Here is a 20,628-nt window from a genome sequence, read left to right as displayed (position 1 = left end):
ACGTTTGTCTGCATATGGGACACACACACCTCTTTTGTGCCACCATTCTTTTCTCTGACCCCCTTTTCTCAGTCGCCGGTGTTCATTCTTTCGGACCACACTGTCCCTCGCATGGGGCGGGGCAAAGCAGCCAGTGGAATGAGGTCATCACTGTCCCAGCTTTCCATACCATGCTGTGCTAAATTCTACAAGCTGAGTCATCGTCAAGTTGTCACAGTGGTCGCAGCAGTCCGTTATCCACTGCTGGGCTCCTGAGCAAGGGGTGCGGTCACCATAGATACCTATGTATGTGTGTGTGTGTGTGTGTGTGTGTGTGTGTCTGGGACCAAAATAACCTTCCTCTGGGATGTCGAATAGAGGTGTCACTTGTTGAGTGACAGTATTTTCAGTGGCAGCAATGAGAGACTGTTATTGACTGAATCTCCTTCAGTCTGTTTGATATGGCTACTGTCCTGTTCAGGGTGAGGGAAGCTGTGTCTTTTAATGCTCCAAAGCCACTGCAAACTATTTGGGAACTCCGACTGTTTTATAATTGCTTTCTTTCTTCTCTCAGTGACTAGACCAGCTGGCCCCTCTCATTTCCACCCTTTTCTCCGCTTTACTTACCAGTTTGTTCAGTCCTCTCCTGTCTTTTTTTTTCTTTCTTTCAACCAGAATGATCTGGCTTGGAAGACGCTGAAGAGGAAAATTCCCCACATCCTCGAAGGCATTTCGGTCGCCTTTCACTTAACATGAAAAATACAAACCACAGCTCTGCTGGAAGCTTTGTGGTGGCCCTGTTTGCTTTGTTCCTTCTTTCTCCTGCTTTGATCATTGAGCTCAGGGGGACAAGTGTGAGGAATGTCCACCTTCACATCACTCCTCCGCATCAAGATACAGCCAGGGTTGCCATGGCTAGGCCATTGCTTAACCTTGTGTCCCCATTTCCCTCTTATTTCACCTCTCAACTAGTCAGACAGCAAAGCTAAGTGCGCAGCAGATTTCCAAATTCTCCATGTCTAATGTGTGTAGATTTGTTTATGTGTTTTAATGTGTTTCATTTACTTTTTTCCAGCTAATATAATCAGTTAGTTTAGGTAGCCTGTTTCTGACTCACGCTGCTGTTTCTCAGGAATTCAGATTGGGCAGACTTCCACTGTACAGCAGTGTTACTGCAAATTCAGCTTAATCAAGAAACTCGACAAGTGTTGTACTTTTCCAGGTGTGGGGTTGTTAGTGGGAGAAGGATGATGACAGGTTGTGCAGGTGGTAAGTGGGCCTTCAGTCACACATCAACATGCTGTCATGTATGGAGAGATATCTTATCTTCAATGGGGAAAATTGCATGTTAACGCCAGGTGAAAAATGCACAGAGTGTATTGTGACTGGAATGTGGTTGGATCATGATGGTGGTCTTGTCTGCACTGTGATCTCACGCTAGGTACAAAATAGTATTAGTATCTAATATCTTATCTGTCATGTTTCATGACGTCAGCGAGCCCAACCTAACTGATTTTCATATTAATATCTGATCACACTGCAGGCATAATAAAGATAATGAGAACACTTATCAATAACAATTATGTATTCAAAGGTTCATGAATTATTCAGATGATTGATCCATATTTGAGCACATGTTAGCGCCAGGTGAAAAATGGGCAGTTGGTGCAGAACGACTAGAGCTGGGACTGGGAGTGCACTCTACTGTAAATCCAACTGAACTTGCTGTTTTCACACAGGCAGCAGCGTGGGTTTATGGCCAGAGAGAGCAGCCTCACTTGGCTGTGATTGCTGCTGTGTGTGCAGGCTGGGCATTCCTCAGTACAGTGGCACCTTCAACCGGTCAGTGCTGTGTTGTCACTGGTTGCTCAGTGCATATTTTTGGTCCCTACTCTATACTTAAATAATTAGCTCGTGGAGTATATGCAAGTCGACGCTATTAAACAAGACTCGTAGTAATCAGATGTAAAGGTATTTGCTTGCAGTGCCATATTCCACAGTAGTCTGGGAACACAACTTTATTTTGTTTCCAGTAGAAGTCATGAATTCCACCTCTCTTGATGTGGATACTCTTCAATATGAAATGTCTCTTATCCAGCAGAGCAGAGAAGGGAATATAGGGGGTAACGCAACAGTCAGAGAAGTGGAAAATGTCTTGGAACACAGAGTTGAGAGGGAGGGTCACGCAGAGAGAGACATGAGGGGGGAGAAGAGGGACTGTCGAAGGCCTTAATATTGAAGGGGATACTGGGAAAGGGTTGAGCTAGGATAAAAGAGGGCGGGCACAAGACCCCTACAGACATGATAAACAGGATTGGAAGTGGAGATTTAAGAATAAAGAGAAGAGGGTAAAGAGGAAAGCCAGCAAGGAGCATTAAAAAGCAGAGAAAGAGGGAGTCAGGCAAAAGCAAGACGGGGCAGAAGGGACAGAGTTATGGGGGAAACAGAGCAGAGGGTACAGGGGAAAGGCAGAGGGGGCGGCCAGCATTGTGTCTCACAATGGGGGCTTTGTGCAGACTGAAGGGGGCTGGGACCAGGGTGCTCTGTGAGTGTGTGTGTGTGGGTGCAGGCGAGGAGGCCTGGAGCTACAGAGCTCTTCCCTGGGAAATGAGGCCTCTTGTTGGGGCAGTGAGAGCTGGAGAGAGGGGCTGGCGGAGGGCACACCCATGGGCCCTGAGTGACAAGACAGGTGTACGGGGTCAGGGACTTTTTTTCCTGGTCTTCAAAAGGACCGTCTGTGCTCTGTACATGTACAAGAGATGGCTTTCAGACAAATGGGGAAGCCTGTTTAAACAGCATGCTTGCTTGAGTGTACTGTAAAACACACTCTGTCTCATGCACACAAATACACACAGACAGATGCGTCTTTAATGGCAGACAGCTGGAGAGTTCATACAGGATAAAATCATATTTCTGTTTGGGGGTCGCACATCAGCTCTGATTTATAGTTACACTCCTTCTCACATGTACACGTAGACATTTTTCCTACCTAGTCTGGACAGTTAGATCACTGGGGAGGCTGTTGTGTGTCATCGTCATGCATATGTATGTGACTGTTTCATGCAAAGAAACCTGGATCTTGGATTTTCAAAATACTTTGTATTCTCAGATGACACATTTTTTAAAAGATATTACAGGTTGATGGATTGCAGACATGTGGCTTAAGTCAAAGAATAACTACAAATGTTAAGACCAAATTAATGTGACCTACTACCTCCTGTGCATGAATGATTTACGGCGTTGTATTGTATTTCTTTTTTCACCCTATGTTATATAAGTGATGAAGTGGTGTCCAGATTAGCCAAGCTCACAGATCAGTCAGGTCAGTGTTTAACTGTGTGTTGTGTTGTTTACACATGTGTAGTCAATAGTCAACACTCTCAGCTACTCTGCCAGACCAGGTCCTGACCCAGAATGCTTGGTGTGTGTGTGTGTGTGTATGTGACTGAGAGAGGTTGTGAGGAGATGATTTAAGGTTAGAGCTGCTGTCATGTATTGCCCTCATTCTTAGATAGTGTTGTCATGGGAGACGCATAGCATTGATACCAGAGGCATCAGTGCCACGGATAGAGTTACCTGACTGACTGTGACTGCCCTGCTGCTAACATCCCTTACCGTATAACCCACTGTGACTGGGTGCTTGTTCCCCTCTTGTCACTCAATTTGATGAGCTAATGATAACGTGCATTTTTTAATCTGTAAACTGAGCACTTTATAATCTTAAGATTTTTTTAAGGGATACTTCAACATTTTGGCAATATAGGCCCATTGCCATAATCCCTATAGGCCTAGACAAAGCAGTAGGTTCGTTATTTGTCGGTGCAAGCTATTTTTAGAAGAGCAGAGCAGAGCCGCGAGCTGCTCAGAGCTACGCTACGGAGGCGAATGGGATTTCTTGGTTTCCCTCATCAAACTCATCAAATACACAATCCAACAACTCCAAAACGCTCTTCAGTTATTATCTCATAGCGTGGTGAATGTGCAGGTCACAACTTGTCCACCAGAGCGTTTTGGAGTTGTTGGATTGTGTAGGCTATTTGATTAGTTTGATGAGGAAAACGAAGAAATCCCATTAGCCTCCATAGCGCAGCTCTGAGCAGCTCGCGGCTCTGCTCCACCGTTCTAAAAATAGCTTCCACCGACAATTAAAGGAAACGAACCTACTCCGAAGACTATAGGGATTATAGCAATGGGCCAATTTGCCAAAATGTTGAACTATCCCTTTAAGTTTTAGGGGGGGCTTTTTTGCCTGTATTATTACAGTGAGAGTAGAGAGATAGGGAAAGACAGAGAGGTGCAAGGAAGGGCTGCTGCTCAGTTTTAAACCCACTGCTGCAGCTAAAACAAAGCCTGTGTGGTGCGCGCTCCTCCAGGTGAGCCAAGGGGCGCCCCAGTCTTAAGATAGTTTTAATATTTGTTTCACCTGTACTTGACACTGCTTCAGTGACCTAGTTAAAGATGTAGTCATATGAAACACTCCTGTAACCTTTTTTTTTATCCCCTTCAGATCTTGTATATTATTTTATATTCCTTCTCTGATTCCATCTGATTCAATCATACAGTTTCCCCTCTGTGACTAAACCTCTGCTCCCCCTTGTGTGTCTGGATTCCTGCGGGGCTGCAGAGCTTAGCACTGTGATATTGGAGGTGCCAGGATAAACACACAAACGCACACACTCATACACACGAAAACGGCCGGGATTATGGTGGGCCTAACCGTCACAAAGAACCACTGTGGGCCAAACAAGCCGCCCGACGGCTGCCATCTGCAATCGATTACATTGCCAAATACTTTCTGCCATATCTCCCACAACTGCTTTCTCTTCCCTTTCATTGGCCTAAAGGCAACACCCAACAGCAGAGGGCTAAATTTAAACTCAGTCTAAGCATGCTGTTGTGCAGCACTTACACACTCTGTTAGCAAAAACAAAATTGTGCATGTGTATATTCACTGATGAGCCATAGGTGACTGATTTCATTGTGGTGGGTGATTGGTGCATATTTGTGGCCTGTTTGAATCGTTTATTCTGAATCGAGTGATTGGATTTGAAACATAATTGTAGTTTAAATTTAAATTTAAAAGCAGAATTATATCCAGTTACCTTCTTTAATCTTATGGCTGATCGGTGTGTGTACCTACCTGTAATATAGCTTGAAATGTCTTGGTCCTACTTAGGAACCGGCCCAGCCCAGAGAAGTGTGGGAAATGTATCAGGGATATTGAAGCAGCACTGGTAATAATGTGTATTATGTTCTCATGGGACCCTTCAATGGGTAATCTTTGTTGACAATGGCATACCGTAGATGATGGAAGGACATGATGAGGTGTGTCAGTAGCAGGCTGTTTGGTAGTTGTCCATGATGCTGAACAGGACTGGTTTCCAGGCAGATGTTATAATAAGTAGAAAACCAGACTGGAGACCTGATACTTTTTTTTCCTGCTTTCTCAGTTTTTAGGGCTTTCATTGCATTTAGAAAACACCTTTGAGGAAAACTCTGCCAAAAGGAGGGTATGTTATATTTGAATAAGGTCGATCACAAATCTTTCTCTTGTTCACAAACCATTAACTGGTTTTTAATGCTGCACAGTCTGTTGGCATTCACTCTTGATCCTAGCATATCCCAACCTCGGCAGCAGTGAAGCGGTTGTCTTGTCCGTAAAAAGGCAACTCATTTCATTGCCTTTGGTGTTGTGACAAAATTCTGAGTTTTTGCTGTAAAAGTTGAATAACTGGTGAACGTCACCCACAGAGAATGTAATAGCACAGAAAAACAGTGGAAATAAAAATGAGCTATCATGAAATGCAGACTCACTCTGGTGAGAATGGTTTTCTGGACATTTTTAAGATGATAGGATTGCACTGATTTGGAGCGATTGTTGCCAATACTGACTGGAAAATGATGAAGGTTTGTAAAGCCATGGCTAATGAACAATAGTCTGTACTCTCTGGCGCGGCTGTTGTCCTCAGTGATTTCACCTCTTCTCTGTGTAATATTCTTGGTGTTTGTATGCAGTCTGCGGTCTATTCGCTGTTGCCCGCTGTATTTCACTTGCATGTACAGTATTGTCCTCAGGTAGTAATCCGTCCAAACTGCATTAAACTGTCTCACTCCCACCCTCACCAGATGTTACAGTCCTACTCACCGACTCCCCACTGGGAAGCTGAGCCAAGCATTTTCATCCCCCCCGATGTGTTGTCTCTCTGCTCTGCTGCCATATGGCCGCTCCATATCTCTAAGGCAAAGACACGAAACTACACTTAATGCTGGAGAATAAACATATTAGTTTACAATTAGAGTCTTCTAATTAGCCCAAGGATGTTTACCGCACCAGTCCAGCACCTCTCCATGAGAAACATGTGGGGCCTGGTTTTCTACAACTCTCTCACATTTCCTCTCTCTTTCTCATGCTTGATCGCTTTTATCTATCTTTACCTCTCTTTTCCCTCCCAGACTTTTCTCATTTTACCCCTACATCAGAGGCATTTGAAAAATGTGCTTTGTGGGACCTGAAAAAGGAAAGACTCCAAAATCCTGTCTAAATGCTCTCTGTAGAGGGAAGCTCAGACAGTATAACACAACATTACAAGCCAAGCCCAAGCCCGCAGGGCATAGAGCTGAGAAAATGAATTTAACACGCAAGAGATTCCACTTTCTGAGTGTGTGACACTGTTCTTAAATCCACTGTTTAACCTGATATCTTGCAATTTAATAATGAAATACTTTCACATGAAGCAGAGCAACTCATATATCACATGACCTAATTTGAGCTTTTTTTTTTTTTTACTTCAGATGGATGCCTATGTGACCTGTGAACATTTTGGAAAATACTCAAACTTATTTTCTGGTGATGGGCAAGATGAGAAGGTTGATGCCATGCCACACTTTTGTCTGAAGAAGAGATGTCCAAAGATAACATTTAATGCTCATTGATTAAAGGGATAGTTCACCCAAAATTCAAATTTCACCCATTATCTACTCACCCTCATGTCGACTAAGGGCTGGGAGAACTGGCAGTCCTCTGTGCCATCTCAGAGTTACGGGGGGGTCCACACAGCAGTATTTGTCCATAATGGTTGTGAATGGTGCTCACTTTTCTTCGTCCAAAAAGACACACCAAAAAACATCCAAATACCTCCATACTGCTCGTCTGTTATGTCCCTCTTGTATTGAAGCCCCGACATGAGAAATTGTTCCAAAAAAATTAAATAAGTCTATATTTTAAGCTTGTTTTTAGCGGAAGCTCCCAGTGTCTCAGTTCACTGCTCTTCCTGTGTCAGTGCAAATCACGCCGGCGGAACAATTTCTCATGTCGGGGCTTCAATACAAGAGGGACATTACAGACGAGCAGTGTGTCTTTTTGAACGAAGAAAAGTGAGCACCATTCACAACCATTATGCTAAGGATCCCCCTTGAAAACGAGGTGATCCACCTCAAGGGGCTTTTCCTTTAAATAAAGTTGATAATAATAATAATAATATGGACAAATACTGCTGCGCGGACCCCCCCCCCCCCCGTAACTCTGAGATGGCACAGAGGACTCTGAAAATTCTCCCAGCCCTTAGTCGACATGAGGGTGAGTAGATAATGAGTGAAATTTGAATTTTGGGTGAACTATCCCTTTAACAAAATAATCAGCAGCATAGAATTCTCTTGTGCTTTATTATAATCTTGTAGTAGTTGTGGGAAAAATAGAAAGAAGTCAGATTTGGGGCAGCCTGGTGATCTATACTACTATAAGGACTATACACCCCCATAGACAGATACGAGAGGTTTACAGGCTTCATAACTGGAAAATCTAGGCGTAATTGATGGGAGTAGCTTCCTTGCCACCATTTGTGTGTGTGTGTCCTGGTGTTGGATCCCTGTCGACTTTGGCACAGTCACCCAGGTGGTCCCCTCACACACCGCTGTCATTTCCGAGAGGGCCGGGACATTTACTAGCCCATGATGACAATCTATTTCTGTCTGTGATCTCAGCTGCCGACTGTCCTCACTGCACTGAAACTGAATCAGAAGTCCCGAAACACCCCTTAGGATTTCATCTCCAAGTATGTCAGCAGGAGACACGGCATTATTTATAGTTGCAAAAGCTCCTGTTTCTGTTTTCCTTCATTCCGTCAAGACTCCAGTTTGCCACTCTGATCTGCCACTCCGCTATCTCCATTTTCCTCTCTGCGTTCTCCTATCTCGCCCTGTCCCACCACCACACCCTTCTGTCCTCGCCTGGCCAGCCTCATCTCTAGGACTACAGTCCTCCCTCTCCTGGGAAGTATCAAGTTCTGCCACATACACAGGGGAACATACTGGGACTATCAGTGGGGTTTCAGGACGGTCTCTCCACCCATTTTTTAATTCAGTGATACGATGAAAATGCCATGCCATTTGTGTTTCAGGTGCAGAAGGGGTTCTATATTATTGTGGTTGATGATGAAACACATTAGCTTACAAGTATAAAAGCAGACATAACCTCTGCATTTTGACCACACCACACCTGCCACTCATTTCCCCTCAACGTCAGCTCTGTTGCTCTGCCAGCCTGCTGAAAACAACGCCTGTTCCACACCCTAGAGGCCCCAGGGCTGGCAGGGAGGGAAACCAGGGGCATCCGAATTCCAGGACACACACACACACACACACACACACACACACACACACACACACACACACAGAGTGGTACACGTAAATGGCCAGTCAGCTCTATGAGGCTGTCTGCCCTTCTGTTCGTAGGCTCATGAATGCCGAACTGGCAGCTGGTTCAATAGCGTTACAGTTGAGCTGTTTGGTCAGTCAGTGGTTGCTAAAGGCCATATGTACAGAAACCTATTGTAGTAACTCGTGAGAGCTTGTTTTCTGCACCAAAGCATCAATGAATGAGCTAATATCTATGAATAATATTATGAATGGTCTTAGTTATGAATCCTCAGACCGCTGACACTTTGGAGTTTAAAATTAGTTACAGATTCTGCTTTTGTGCTTATTAGAAATAGAGAATTGCTCACTCAGTTTTTTAACTCAGGCAGCTGTTTAATATTTATTTATTAGTTATTTATTATATTAGTCATTATCATAAAACTGTTGTCAATTGTCTATCACTATCTTGTGTCTTGTGTCTAAAAGCCTAACATGACACCATCAATGGGTTAGGGTTGTCTTGTGGGTTAACCCTTACCCATAAGCAGCATATTGTCCTACTCAGGATGCTTTAACAAGAGATTGTGTCTTTTTTTTTTAAATTCCTATAGACACAGTCGGCAAGCAAGGAAACGTCACTTCCGGTTAGGGCCGTGGGGGAAAACAAACCGTGTCCCCCATACACACTCATGCAAAAACGCGGCATTTTAAACCTTTGTAAAGAGGCTTTTTCGCCGTCCTGTCTTAGTTTTAATCACATGTATATGCTGACAGAGAGCTATATTTTTAGAAACTCATCACGATCTGGGTCGATTGTTGTCCGTACATTTAAAAATATTAGGTATTTCACAGTCAGTCATATTTGTCTTCCCCCACGGCTCTGACGCTCTCTTAGTCGCCGCCGGCCGGCTCTAGACACTCGTAGACACTGCCTGAGTTATTGTGTATTATTTTGCACCGCAAATAATTCAAAAACCACAACCTGAACTTTTATATCGGAACTTTGCTCATCTTCTCCAAACATGTAACGCTCTGACCGGAAGTGAAGGTTGCCGACCCTGCTGACTCGGTGTAGGCTATGGCTGTGAAAACTTTATATTTTAAGATGTACGGACAGCAATCGACCCAGATCGTGATGAGTTTTCTAATATATAGCTCTTTGTCAGCATATACATGTGATTAAAACTAAGACAGGACGGCGAACAAGCGTTTGACAAAGGTTTAAAATGCCGCCTTTTTGCATGAGTGTGTATGGGGAAAACGGTTTGTTTTCCCCCACGGCCCTAACCGGAAGTGACGTTTCCTTGCTTGCCGACTGTGTCTATTGTGCCACAGATCCAAAGTACTGTGAATATAAATGGAATTTTTCCCAGCGTCATTCACACTTTCAATTCTGCCTTCCTTGCCCCTCAGTGGAGGTAAGTGATGTGACTATTAGTATAACCATAATCACTATTGTGGGATTTATGGCTTCTCAGTCTGTTTATCTTATCACAGCTGCTGTTGGAGGATGTAGCATATTACTCTTCTTCTGTCCTGTACTTAAGTGTGTTTAATTTGCGTCTTATCATAATTGTTCGGAAGCCTGGAAGTGACAGTTATAGACTGCAGGCGCCCGCAGACCACAACACTTCCCAGATCACGCTGACTCTTTGCTGCTTCCACTGTCTGGGAATGTGAATGAGCTCTGTCTCACTTGTGTCACACACACACACACACACACACACATACACACACTTACAGCTTTGTTCGTCTCATTTTAAGTAGCTCTGGATTCTGCCCTGTCTCTGTTCTTGGCCTTTATGAGTTAAGCAAGCTGCCATTTTTATACCTTTACACTAATACAGTCACCATATTGTGCGTGTCCATATGTGTGTGTGTGAGTGTGTGTGCATGTGTGGGTGGGTAACCCTCGCTACATATGCCAGAACTTTGTGAGAGAGCAACTCACTGACTATCACTTAGGATTTCTTATGTGTGTGATGTGGTTGCTATGGTGTTTGAATTTTCACTGTGTGCTTGCACTTTACAACTTCTTTTATGAAGCAAATTGGCAGAGCTCGAGCTTCAGTGTGGAAAATGTGTTATGTTCAGTTGCGAGACCCCAAAATGTTGAAAATTAATTTAAATTTCAAGCCAAACTTCCATTTATGAAACTTCATGTTCCTAATTGGAAAGTTGCATTTTAGTTTCTATAATTGGTAGAATATTTACGTCTGTGTACAAAAATGTTAAGAGAAGTGCTTTGCTTTCATATCTTTGTGTGTTTGGTTGGTGAATATAGATAGGGTAAGTGCGGGGTTCAACTTTTCCTTTAAGTGATCTGATGATGTTATCACAGGTATGACTATGACTAATGAGAATAAGTGTTGATGTAATTGTGAATAGTTTGACAGCTGGCTGGTGCACATGTTAGCATTAAAACAACAGTTTGAGACAATTAGGAGAACAGTTTGTGGGTTAGACATCCACTGAACTGGAGCTACGTTGCTGAGGACCATTGACAATAAATGGACGTAATTATGATCCCCGCGCCAAGAATGTTTTTGCACACCAAGTGTTGGTTTGTGCTGGGGATGTGAAGAATGTTTCTGGTGGTTGTGGTTAGGTGTCCAAATGAGAAATTTCACTCAGCTCAGCCCTTTAAAACTGAGTGAAAAAGACTCGACTCTCATTTGTGTGATCCAGAGTTTCAAGGAAACCCACGGGAGCTTTTTCTTAACACACGTTTCAGCCTATTAACTACAAATCACTTAATTTACATTACTACACATCACTTCCCAAGGTATTTCATATAGTGTTGTAGATTGTTGAAAGTATTAGGCCTATTTCTTCAAGGCGTCCAAGCAGCTTACAATGAGTTACCTGTAATGCTGTGAAAAGCAATTAACATGAGTTACAGTCCAGAGAGGCTGTACAAGGTTAAATGAGGTCGGTAATGGGGGGTTATAGTAACGATTGGGGCTTTTGTGGAGACCGGGTGAGAGGGGGGAATGCTCTGGAATGTGAAGAATGAGGGTTTGTTTAATCCTCGTGGGGGATAAATTATTAGCAGAAAAGGGAGCCCTGCTGTGTAAGACAGGCCCGTCTCCTACCATGGGAGCCCAAAGTGTGATTTGTGCATGGGAATATTGTTGTGCACCCATGAGTCTGACTGTGTGTACGCAGTTGTTTTGGAGAGAGAAATAGAAGGAGTTGTGCACAAACTTCACACCGATGTGGAGTGAAATGTCTTACATTAATTGAACTTGTGCACTGAATGTTTTTATAACTGGCAGCTTTCTATCTTCAACCAGGAGCAGGAGTTGTTTGTTTCATCCTCCAGTGAACTGTGGTGTGACGCTGCAGCAAAACTGATTTTTTGACAAACTCTTCCTGTTCTGTCTCTTGAATTTGTATGAAACTGGTCTCCAAACAGAGTTAACTGTAACATAAACGTGATGAATGAATGGATTATCTGATTTCTATTGGATTTTAGTTGTTGTGGAGTAAATAACTAAAGAAAGCAGCGAAAAGTTCTGAAGATGAAGAAATTAAAACCATCTGTTGGTGTGGAAAAGCAATTTTGTCTCCGCTAAGGCCTGACTCTTTAGTGGTCTAGTGAGTAATCTGGCTGTGGACTATTCATGGGGGGGAAAGGGGAAATGAGAGCAACAGAGAGAGAGGGAAACACAAAGCGTAAAGATTTAGTGAGGCGGTAATGAGCTACTGGAAGAGAAGAACACGTTCTCTTTGACTGATCCACCTACGCCTAGCCAGCATGGCATCTTGGGTAAATATGACCCAGCAGTTAGTTGCCGTGGTGATGAAGGAAACAGAGGCTGCCAAGAGGGTGAAGGTGGCAGCATGGACCAGAAGATGGATGCACACTCCCACCCACTGAAACAGCACAGGTCGTGTTAACCGTTTAAAAACAGTCACGAAACAAAAACAAGTCTTTTCTTATGGCTAAGCTGTACAATAATATACAGTCCATATCAATAGTTTTAATAGTTTTATCCAAACTCTGTTTCTAAAAGCTGAATAGGTTCTGAACAAGGACTGTGTAACACCATGAGAGCCAAGGAAACGTCTTCGTCTTGGATGTGATGCATTTACAGCAATCAGCACCCAGTATGTGTTTCATGGGAGAGGACACTTAGAAATAAAAACCCCCTCTTGAGACTGTCTGGCATACTCCATCAATATCCACTTGGTATTGTCTGATAGAGGACAGAGATCGTGTGAGGGAAGCCGGATAAAGGGGATGATTGGTTTTCAGGGAAAGATTGGAGAGGTGCTGATGTGGAGGTGATAGATGATTTCCAGAGAAACAGAAGGTCAAATGAAAGTTTTTATGAGGTCATCAGAGGTAAGCTGGGTTATAGACAGACGATGATGGGCAGAGAATGAAGTGACTGTGGATCTAACGTAAGTCCAAAGGTGTGTGTGTGTGAGTGAGTGAAAGAGAGTAAAGAATATTATTTATTTGAAGCATACATTGCATGGATTAATGTCTAATCTATGTAATGTATACTGTTTTAATTGCTTTTATTTATTGAATTAGTATCAACATGTCTATTACCATCTGGCGAAGGGACTGGCAATGAAAACTAGCCCTCAGCTAATTCAGGCACATTTACTTTACTTTACGTTCTGTGCACTGTCCCTTTTTAAAAATAAAGAATTTGAAGAAAATGGGTGTGTGCAGGATGGATGGACATTTGGGAGCGTATAGTTCAGCAGGAGCTGCAGTTGCAGTCCTTTCGCTTCTGACACTGATTTATTTATGATACACATGCAGGACAATCTCCACAACATGTGAAACACTGCTTAAAGTTGAAACATTTCGCGGATTTTCCCTTGTTTTCTTGTAGTTTCTCTCTGCATAGCTGTAGTATCTATTCCTGTTCATGCCACTACAGTTCCAAACAAATGACGGCTGCTGCCAGAGCAAAACATCGTAGTAATTCCTCTGCACTAGGGGAGTTTTTTTTCAGGAACGACTTAACTGCCGTACGGTGTTTATAAAGGCACCAGAGAGCAGGTCTTTATCTAACCATATGGGAATCTGGGCTGCAGTTGTGAGCAGTTGTTGAGCCATGAGGGCGAAGCGTTTAAATACCAAAAGCACGATTTGTAACAGATTTTTGTCACAGATTGCAATCAGGTGCTAATTTCAGAAGCATGAGGTCACACATGCAAAACTGTTTGGCTCTTTAATCATGTGAAGCTGCGTCGATGTGGCTCTGGGGCTGTTTACAGAGCCTGTGTTTGGTTTTCATATTCCTGGTGGGTTACGCAGTGTTGCGTGCCTCAGTGCAGACTGGAGGTAAGGTCTCATGAAAGTCAACATTAGGTGCATCTGATAAGCATGGGCTTTATCCAGATGTGGCTGTGAAACACGGACAGGAAAAGTAATCAAACTTTGACCCATGTTTCAAAGGCTGCCTCATTATCAAGAGATGGCGCCGTTTAGAGTGAGCGGCTCGTTCATCATGCTCAACAGTAATTCTCATCCGACAGAAGTGTGCGTGAACTCGTTTGTACTTCAGGGTGTTTAATATTTGTGGACAAACAACTTGTATTCCAGCTCGCCTGCACTGCATTCGCATTCTTCATTCTTTGATGAGAAAAAGACCAGAAAGAGTTCTATTGACACATGGCCTCCAGACAGACACACACAACATTTAAACATTAACATGTTTAAATTCATTGTAGAGAGACCCCTCGTGACTGTAGTTAGATTTGTCCCAGCCTGACACATTGCCAGTAATTGATATCATGAATAAAGCGTTATTTAAATTAAAGCAGAAGTAAGCGATCCGGTCGTTTTGGCTAACTTCCTGTCAGCGGATGGAGTTAGCAGTCCCCGCCCTCGTCCCTACGTCACCACATTCACGCGTATCCCTTGGCTGCACACACAGAGAGGACCGTCCCTTTATGCCGTTCTCTCTCCTCATTGGATAAAGGTTGTAGGATACAAGGAAAGTTTTCTCCTCGGCTTACAGCAGAGCAGAGTGACTGACAGACCCGTGTTTTCTTTCCTGCATGTCATTCCCCCTCTCTCTGCCTCCCCCTTTCCTGTCTATCTCACTATGTGCTATCAAATAAAGGCAAAAAGCCAAAAAATATACTTTAAAAAAAAAGTGATTGCTGTCGGAAGATATAACTATTTAAGACTTATATTAACACAAACATTCCGCTTACTTCTGCTTTAATCAGTCAACACAACACAACAAACAGCACCTCAGCTCGTCAAACTGTGTGTGTGTGTGTGTGTGTGTGTGTGTGTGTGTGTGTGTGTGTGTGTGTGTGTGTGTGTGTGTGTGTGTGTGTGTGTGTGTGTGTGTGTGTGTGTGTGTGTGTGTGTGTGTGTGTGTGTCAGTATTGCAAGCATCAGTTTTATATGTAAAATCATAATAATAATTCAATTAAATAATGGGAAAGCCAAGCAGCATCACTGGTGAAGATAATGATATGATCCCCAATCACCAAGATCAGTGTCCATTAGCTCAACCCTAGTCCAAAAACCACGTCCTAGCTCTTTTTTGGGGTCTAGCACTTTAGTCCCATGAACCTGTCCCTAGAAGAATAGTGGGTTTTCAGTTTCCGGACTCCAGGATCCGTAAAACAAGACCCCAACACACAAGACCAAACTCATTGGTATCTAGCTTTTGCCACACAAGAGAAGTTCAGGCTTTTGCGCAAGAGCAAAAGGACATTTTATCTGGTGAAAGATAACACCTAAGACCGTCTGAGCCGTCTGTGAAAACTGACACACATCAGCTAGGCAGCGTGAATGAGGACAGACTGTGACAAGAGTCACTTCAGCTCTTCATCCCCACAGAGCAGATGGCTGTTAGGGGTTCTACCTCATCATGACCTTTTGTTGTATTGGATTAAGTTAAATCCACTGAAGGAAGAACTTCTCTTTGAGCAATTGATCAGAAAACATTTTAAACAACACTTCATCTCTCCCTTTGCCCGAGTAGTGCACCAAGACAGAATGGGAAAGTGAGCTGTGTGTGTGTGGGCCGATTCCTTTCAGTTTTATTGAGTTTAGGAATGCAGAGGTGTTGCCAAACTTATCTTTTTCAACAATCCAGGAATCTCCTTGCTTCCTGTCACAGGAATGCCACTATTGGACTTTTGGAGGGCAGCAGCAGGACTCACATGTTTGGCACAAGTGTGACTGTTAAGATCATCATCAAACTCGCTGTTATCTTTTGTGGAATCCAAAATAGTGTTATAGCTTCAACTTAAAAGGACTCAAATTGTGTGTGTGTTGTGTGTGTTGATAGACATAGTGTTAACAGTAAGGTATTCCTACTGTATAGCTTCGCCTCCTGTATGCTGCACATCTTGTATATATGTTTTTGTCCTTTTGGTTTTAGCGTTGACACATGGGATGTGTCACCTATCTGCTAAAGAGCAATATGATGTCAGGCTTCGTTCTTCTCACAGGACACAAGCAGATAGTTTTGCAATTTTAGTTCATGACTGTATCAGTATCAGTCAAGAGTTATGACGTGTTGTACGACACGTCTATCAGATATATCCTTTCATTTTGACTAGAGAATGTAAACGGGATTTCTTGAAGATGATATTTGGAAAAGAAGTGTTCAGCTGAATGAATGAATGCATGAATGAATGAATGAATGAATGGTACCTTGATAATGGAAATAATAAAAGTGGTTAATTTTTACATTATGCTGTTAAAATAGAATATCTGTATAGTTTGTTTATCAAATATTCAACTGCTTTAGTTTTTTTTTTTTTTCTGTCTTGATTTATCATTCATCAGTCAAATCTCAGGGTAGACGTGTTGTTGACTGGTTGAAATAGATTGTTAAAGTGAATCGATGAACTGTAATGTTTATTTAACAGGGACGATACATACAACATTGCCACAGAAAATTGGAAAATGTGAAGTATATAAGACGTCTAGCTTCAGCTAATTTACTGTCTTTGTCCCTGGTCAGGCTTTAGAATAGTATAAAATATACTGAATACATAAAAAAAAGCATTAATACAAATACAGTGAATAATACAATGAATAAGTACCTTAAATAAATAAACACAGTTGCAGTTGTAAATTACTGATTAAAACACAAGTTAAAGCAGAAGTAAGTGATATATTTGTGTTAATCTAAGTCTTAAATAGTTGTATCTTCCGACAGCAATCACTTACATAGAGTGTTTGGACCGAAACACGGGTCTCTCAGTCCCTCTGCTCTGCTCTGAGCCCAGGAGAAAACATTTATCGTATCCTACAGTTTTTATCCAATGAGGAGAGAGAACGGCATGCAGGGCTGTGTGTGCAGCCAAGGGACGCCGTGAATGTGGCGACGTAGGGACGAGGACTGTTATGGTGCGTTCAAGGAAACTCGTATTTTTCCGACCGTGAAGTCGTACCAGATCGATCTGGTACGAGTTCACCGGTCGGAAGTTACGAGTGGCCGTTATAGTGACTTTCACAGGTAAAACAGGTCGGAAAAACACGAGTGGGTTGCCTGGAACGCTACAAAGTCGTAAGTTGTGACTTGAAGCTGTAATTTACGATTTCAAAAGCCTACCTGGAACGCAGCATTAGCGAAAACGACCGGATCACTCACTTCTGCTTTAAATTTAACATTAAACATTGGTAAAGTGCTGTTGTATTGACAATGATGGGATTTCATTTCTGATGGTAAAGAATTGCATAGGTGTGTACCTTGCACTGAGAGGGATGGTTGGCCTGCACCTTCAAATTTTACAGTTTTGCTTGGTTATGCTCCTTGTCATTGTCCACAGTTGTCTGTCTTTTTAAAGGTCCGAGACATTGTGGGGCCAGTCCATTTACGCACTTAAAAACTACTTTCAGAAAGGAGAATTTGAAGTAGTATTGGTGGTAGTGTTAGATAACATCGTATTATGATTAATTCCAGTATATTTGGAACATGACCGATGGCTTGGGGAAGCAAAACCTGACATATTCTCAGACAAACTCATGCCCTCGGAGTATGAAAAGGAACATGTGACATGATGTTTACCAGTGGGTGTATTAAATTAGGGCACACTCTTAGTTTGACAGCATGAGAGGGAGTCTAGAGTTTCTGCAGATAAACAGGTCAGTTCCCTCTGGGTTCTGGTCTTTGTAGTACGCAGCAGGACTTTTTAAGTTGAGAGGTCACACACTTCAGTGGGTATAGCTAGCTAATCCTGTCATCTGGACTTGGGTCTGAATTCCTGTGTGATGAAAGGTGTAAGGGCTTCAGTTACTGGTCTGGGTGTCGGTTTATGACCATTACACAGCATGGTTTTGCAGGAAAGTGCAGCCTGGGGATGAGGAATGGACTGTTGGCTCTAATGGAACAATATTTTATTATGTCCTATTATTCTCAAGGAAAAATAAGAGGAATGCTTTACCATAATCGTACCCAGCGTATAGCTCCAGTCTTTACACATTGTTGCAAAAAGAAGTTGCTTTGCATTGTACTGTATTAGAGTCCAACAACCTGACCACAATATGCTGTCTTTGTAATTATTGCAGCTGCAAGAAAGGTTAAAGCCGAGGAGAGGATGGAAAGATGCTGACGTTGTTTTTCTTTTTTCTCTGAACAGATCGTGAGGACCAATCAATCCTTTGCACGTGAGTACTACAACTCTTCATTTCCTCTCTAGAGGTCATTTCACTGTCAGGTCAGATGGTTGTTCTGTCCCTTTAGCTGGTTCTGCTGATGAAGCAGCTTGATCAACTAGAAAATGAAACCGTCACGATGAACATTATATAGATTTACCTGAATAGGATCATAGGTTCGGTCTCACTGCTTTTGCTTAGTTGCGATAAATGTTGTAACTCATAAGTATAATTGAACCACTTTAGAAGGATCATTGCCCCTGGATTACCTAGTTTCTTGGTTATTTTAGTCTAATTGAACTAAGCATTTCTCCGTCTCCCTTTCATCATTCTCTCACCCTGGGTCAGTTGGCCACCTCCCATCATCCCGCCGTGTTTTATTTAAAGACTTGTTTCAAATAGCTTTTTGCGGATTCTGGGTTGTGCCGCAGCTCTGCCCAGCACTGAAGGAGTTATGAGTGTGGTTTGGTGCCCTGCCTTCATCTACTATGGCAGAGAGTAATTAAGTGCCACACTCCTTCACTGTGGCTTCAGGCGATGCTGCCAATGAGCAGACAAGAGTCGTTGCATAATCTGTCCTGAAGTCTGAAAACTACACCCCCTGTTGGCAACAGCCATTTTAGCTGCGTCACCCCACTGTTAAATAAGAAGTCGGGTGGTAAAAGGCGGTATTTATAGTGGCTGCTCCCACACTGTAAAACCCTTTATATTGATTTCAATATAAAACGAGTTGGAGGTGTACAGTAAAATCTCCAGGCCAAACAGTGATTATAAAAACTCACCTGTCTGCAGACCAGTTAATGGCCTCCTCCTCATACACAAAATAAATAATTATTGTCAGGAGCTGGTATTTATCTGTGATCTCCCCTTAACTGACTAGTCTCATTCCTAGATCACCATCTGAACAAGTTATCCAGATGTTCATCGGACTTATTTCAAGCTCAGATGCTTGGACAGCAATAGCACAAAATATAAACACGCAGGAAGTGAGAAGTAGCCCTCGTGTTGCTGCATTATGTCTACTGTACATGCTGTATCATATGTGAAGAACAGGGAGCGGCCCGAGAGGCGGAGAACTTGTAGAATTTCTCGTCGCGACAGTTGCAAATTCTTGTTGACATACGAGAGGTGTGAGAGAGCGATCAGCAGAGGATGTGAGTCAGGAGAAACGGGGTGCTCCCTGCCATGCATGTCTCCCTGAAGGGTAAAAGGATAAGATGTGAAAAGGTCAGTGAATGGTTACTTCCATGAGAAATATTCTTATGAAACCAGAGCCAAAGTGGGATGTGTAACTAATTTGACCTATATTGCTTATATTGCTATGTTGCCGCGTCCTGCGTTTGTGAATCCGCCCATCAGATTCTGGTTAAAACTGCTCCTGCGTCTTCCTTGTGTTGCAGTAGAGCAAATTGCCAGCTAGACTAAAGCCACTGGTATGTATCTCGATGTTGTGTTGCTGGCCTGGTTTCAGTGCTAGCCCTGGTTTTCTGGGTTCTGGGACCTGACTGTGGGAGCCGTGGATGGCCCGGCCTGAACACACAGCTATCATTAGAGACGGCCCAAAAGCAGAGCCTGGAAACTTTGGAGACTGGCCCACCAAACCACAGTCTTCCCCAGTAAAACCAACTGACAGGGGGATGGATGGATTTAGAAAGCAACAACAAATAGTCTGATGGTCATTTTCTCTCTCCTTCACTTTCCTTTTTCTCTCTTGAGGTTCATCCAGTCACTTCTGACCACCATAATGATGTGTGAGAGGGATTTTGGTTTGGGTTTCATGGTGTTTTCTCTGTACCTTGCTAAATTGTGGGGAATTTACACAGATTATTTCCTGTGATGAATAACAGTAACTCTATTATATGTCACAGAACAACAGCATTTTTTTTTGACAAGGAAGAATAAATGATTCCCTTTATGCACATTTAAAAGACACACACACACACACACACAAGTAGAATAGGACTAAAAGCTGGCTATGCCTCACGAGTTAAAGCCGGTGATTCATGATTGCAAACAAAGAGTGTGGTAATTTGAAAGTGATGAGAGAGGCTGAATTCAAAACCTTTTCTCTTACTCATCCTTTATTCACTTACACTTTTTCATTCCCGGTCTGTTCATGTGTATATCCGTGCTGTCTGTCCACTTTGTTTTCAGAGGTGAATCAGGCGCTGGCAAGACTGAGAACACGAAGAAGGTCATCCAGTACCTGGCCCACGTCGCCTCCTCACACAAAGGACGCAAAGACCACAACATTCCTGTGAGATCCTTCACTGCCTACGTTTTTCCTACTCTATCCTTGGCCAAGCCTGTGCCTCCAGTTTTCTCCTCCTCTCCTCTCCTCTCCTCTCCTCTCCTCTCCTCTCCTCTCCATCCCATTTGAACTATCCTTAATCTCACCTAGAATTAAAAACCAA

At 42.9% G+C, this 20,628-nt stretch overlaps 1 protein-coding gene across 1 annotated transcript in view; it reads left to right on the top strand.

The window, feature by feature from the left end:
• The window catches only part of LOC310990229 (myosin-10), a 58,055-nt gene that overhangs the window by 10,531 nt on the left and 26,896 nt on the right, over nt 1–20,628 (top strand). Inside the window, exons 4-5 of the mRNA XM_083977523.1 lie at nt 18,199–18,226; nt 20,369–20,471. Coding sequence (XP_083833649.1) covers nt 18,199–18,226; nt 20,369–20,471 — 131 coding nt within the window. The remainder of the gene's footprint in view (nt 1–18,198; nt 18,227–20,368; nt 20,472–20,628) is intronic.

This window comes from Trachurus trachurus (assembly GCF_905171665.1).
Source record: "Trachurus trachurus genome assembly, chromosome: 8".
Taxonomy (NCBI): Eukaryota; Metazoa; Chordata; class Actinopteri; order Carangiformes; family Carangidae; genus Trachurus; species Trachurus trachurus.
This window is presented reverse-complemented; position numbering and strand designations above follow the sequence as displayed.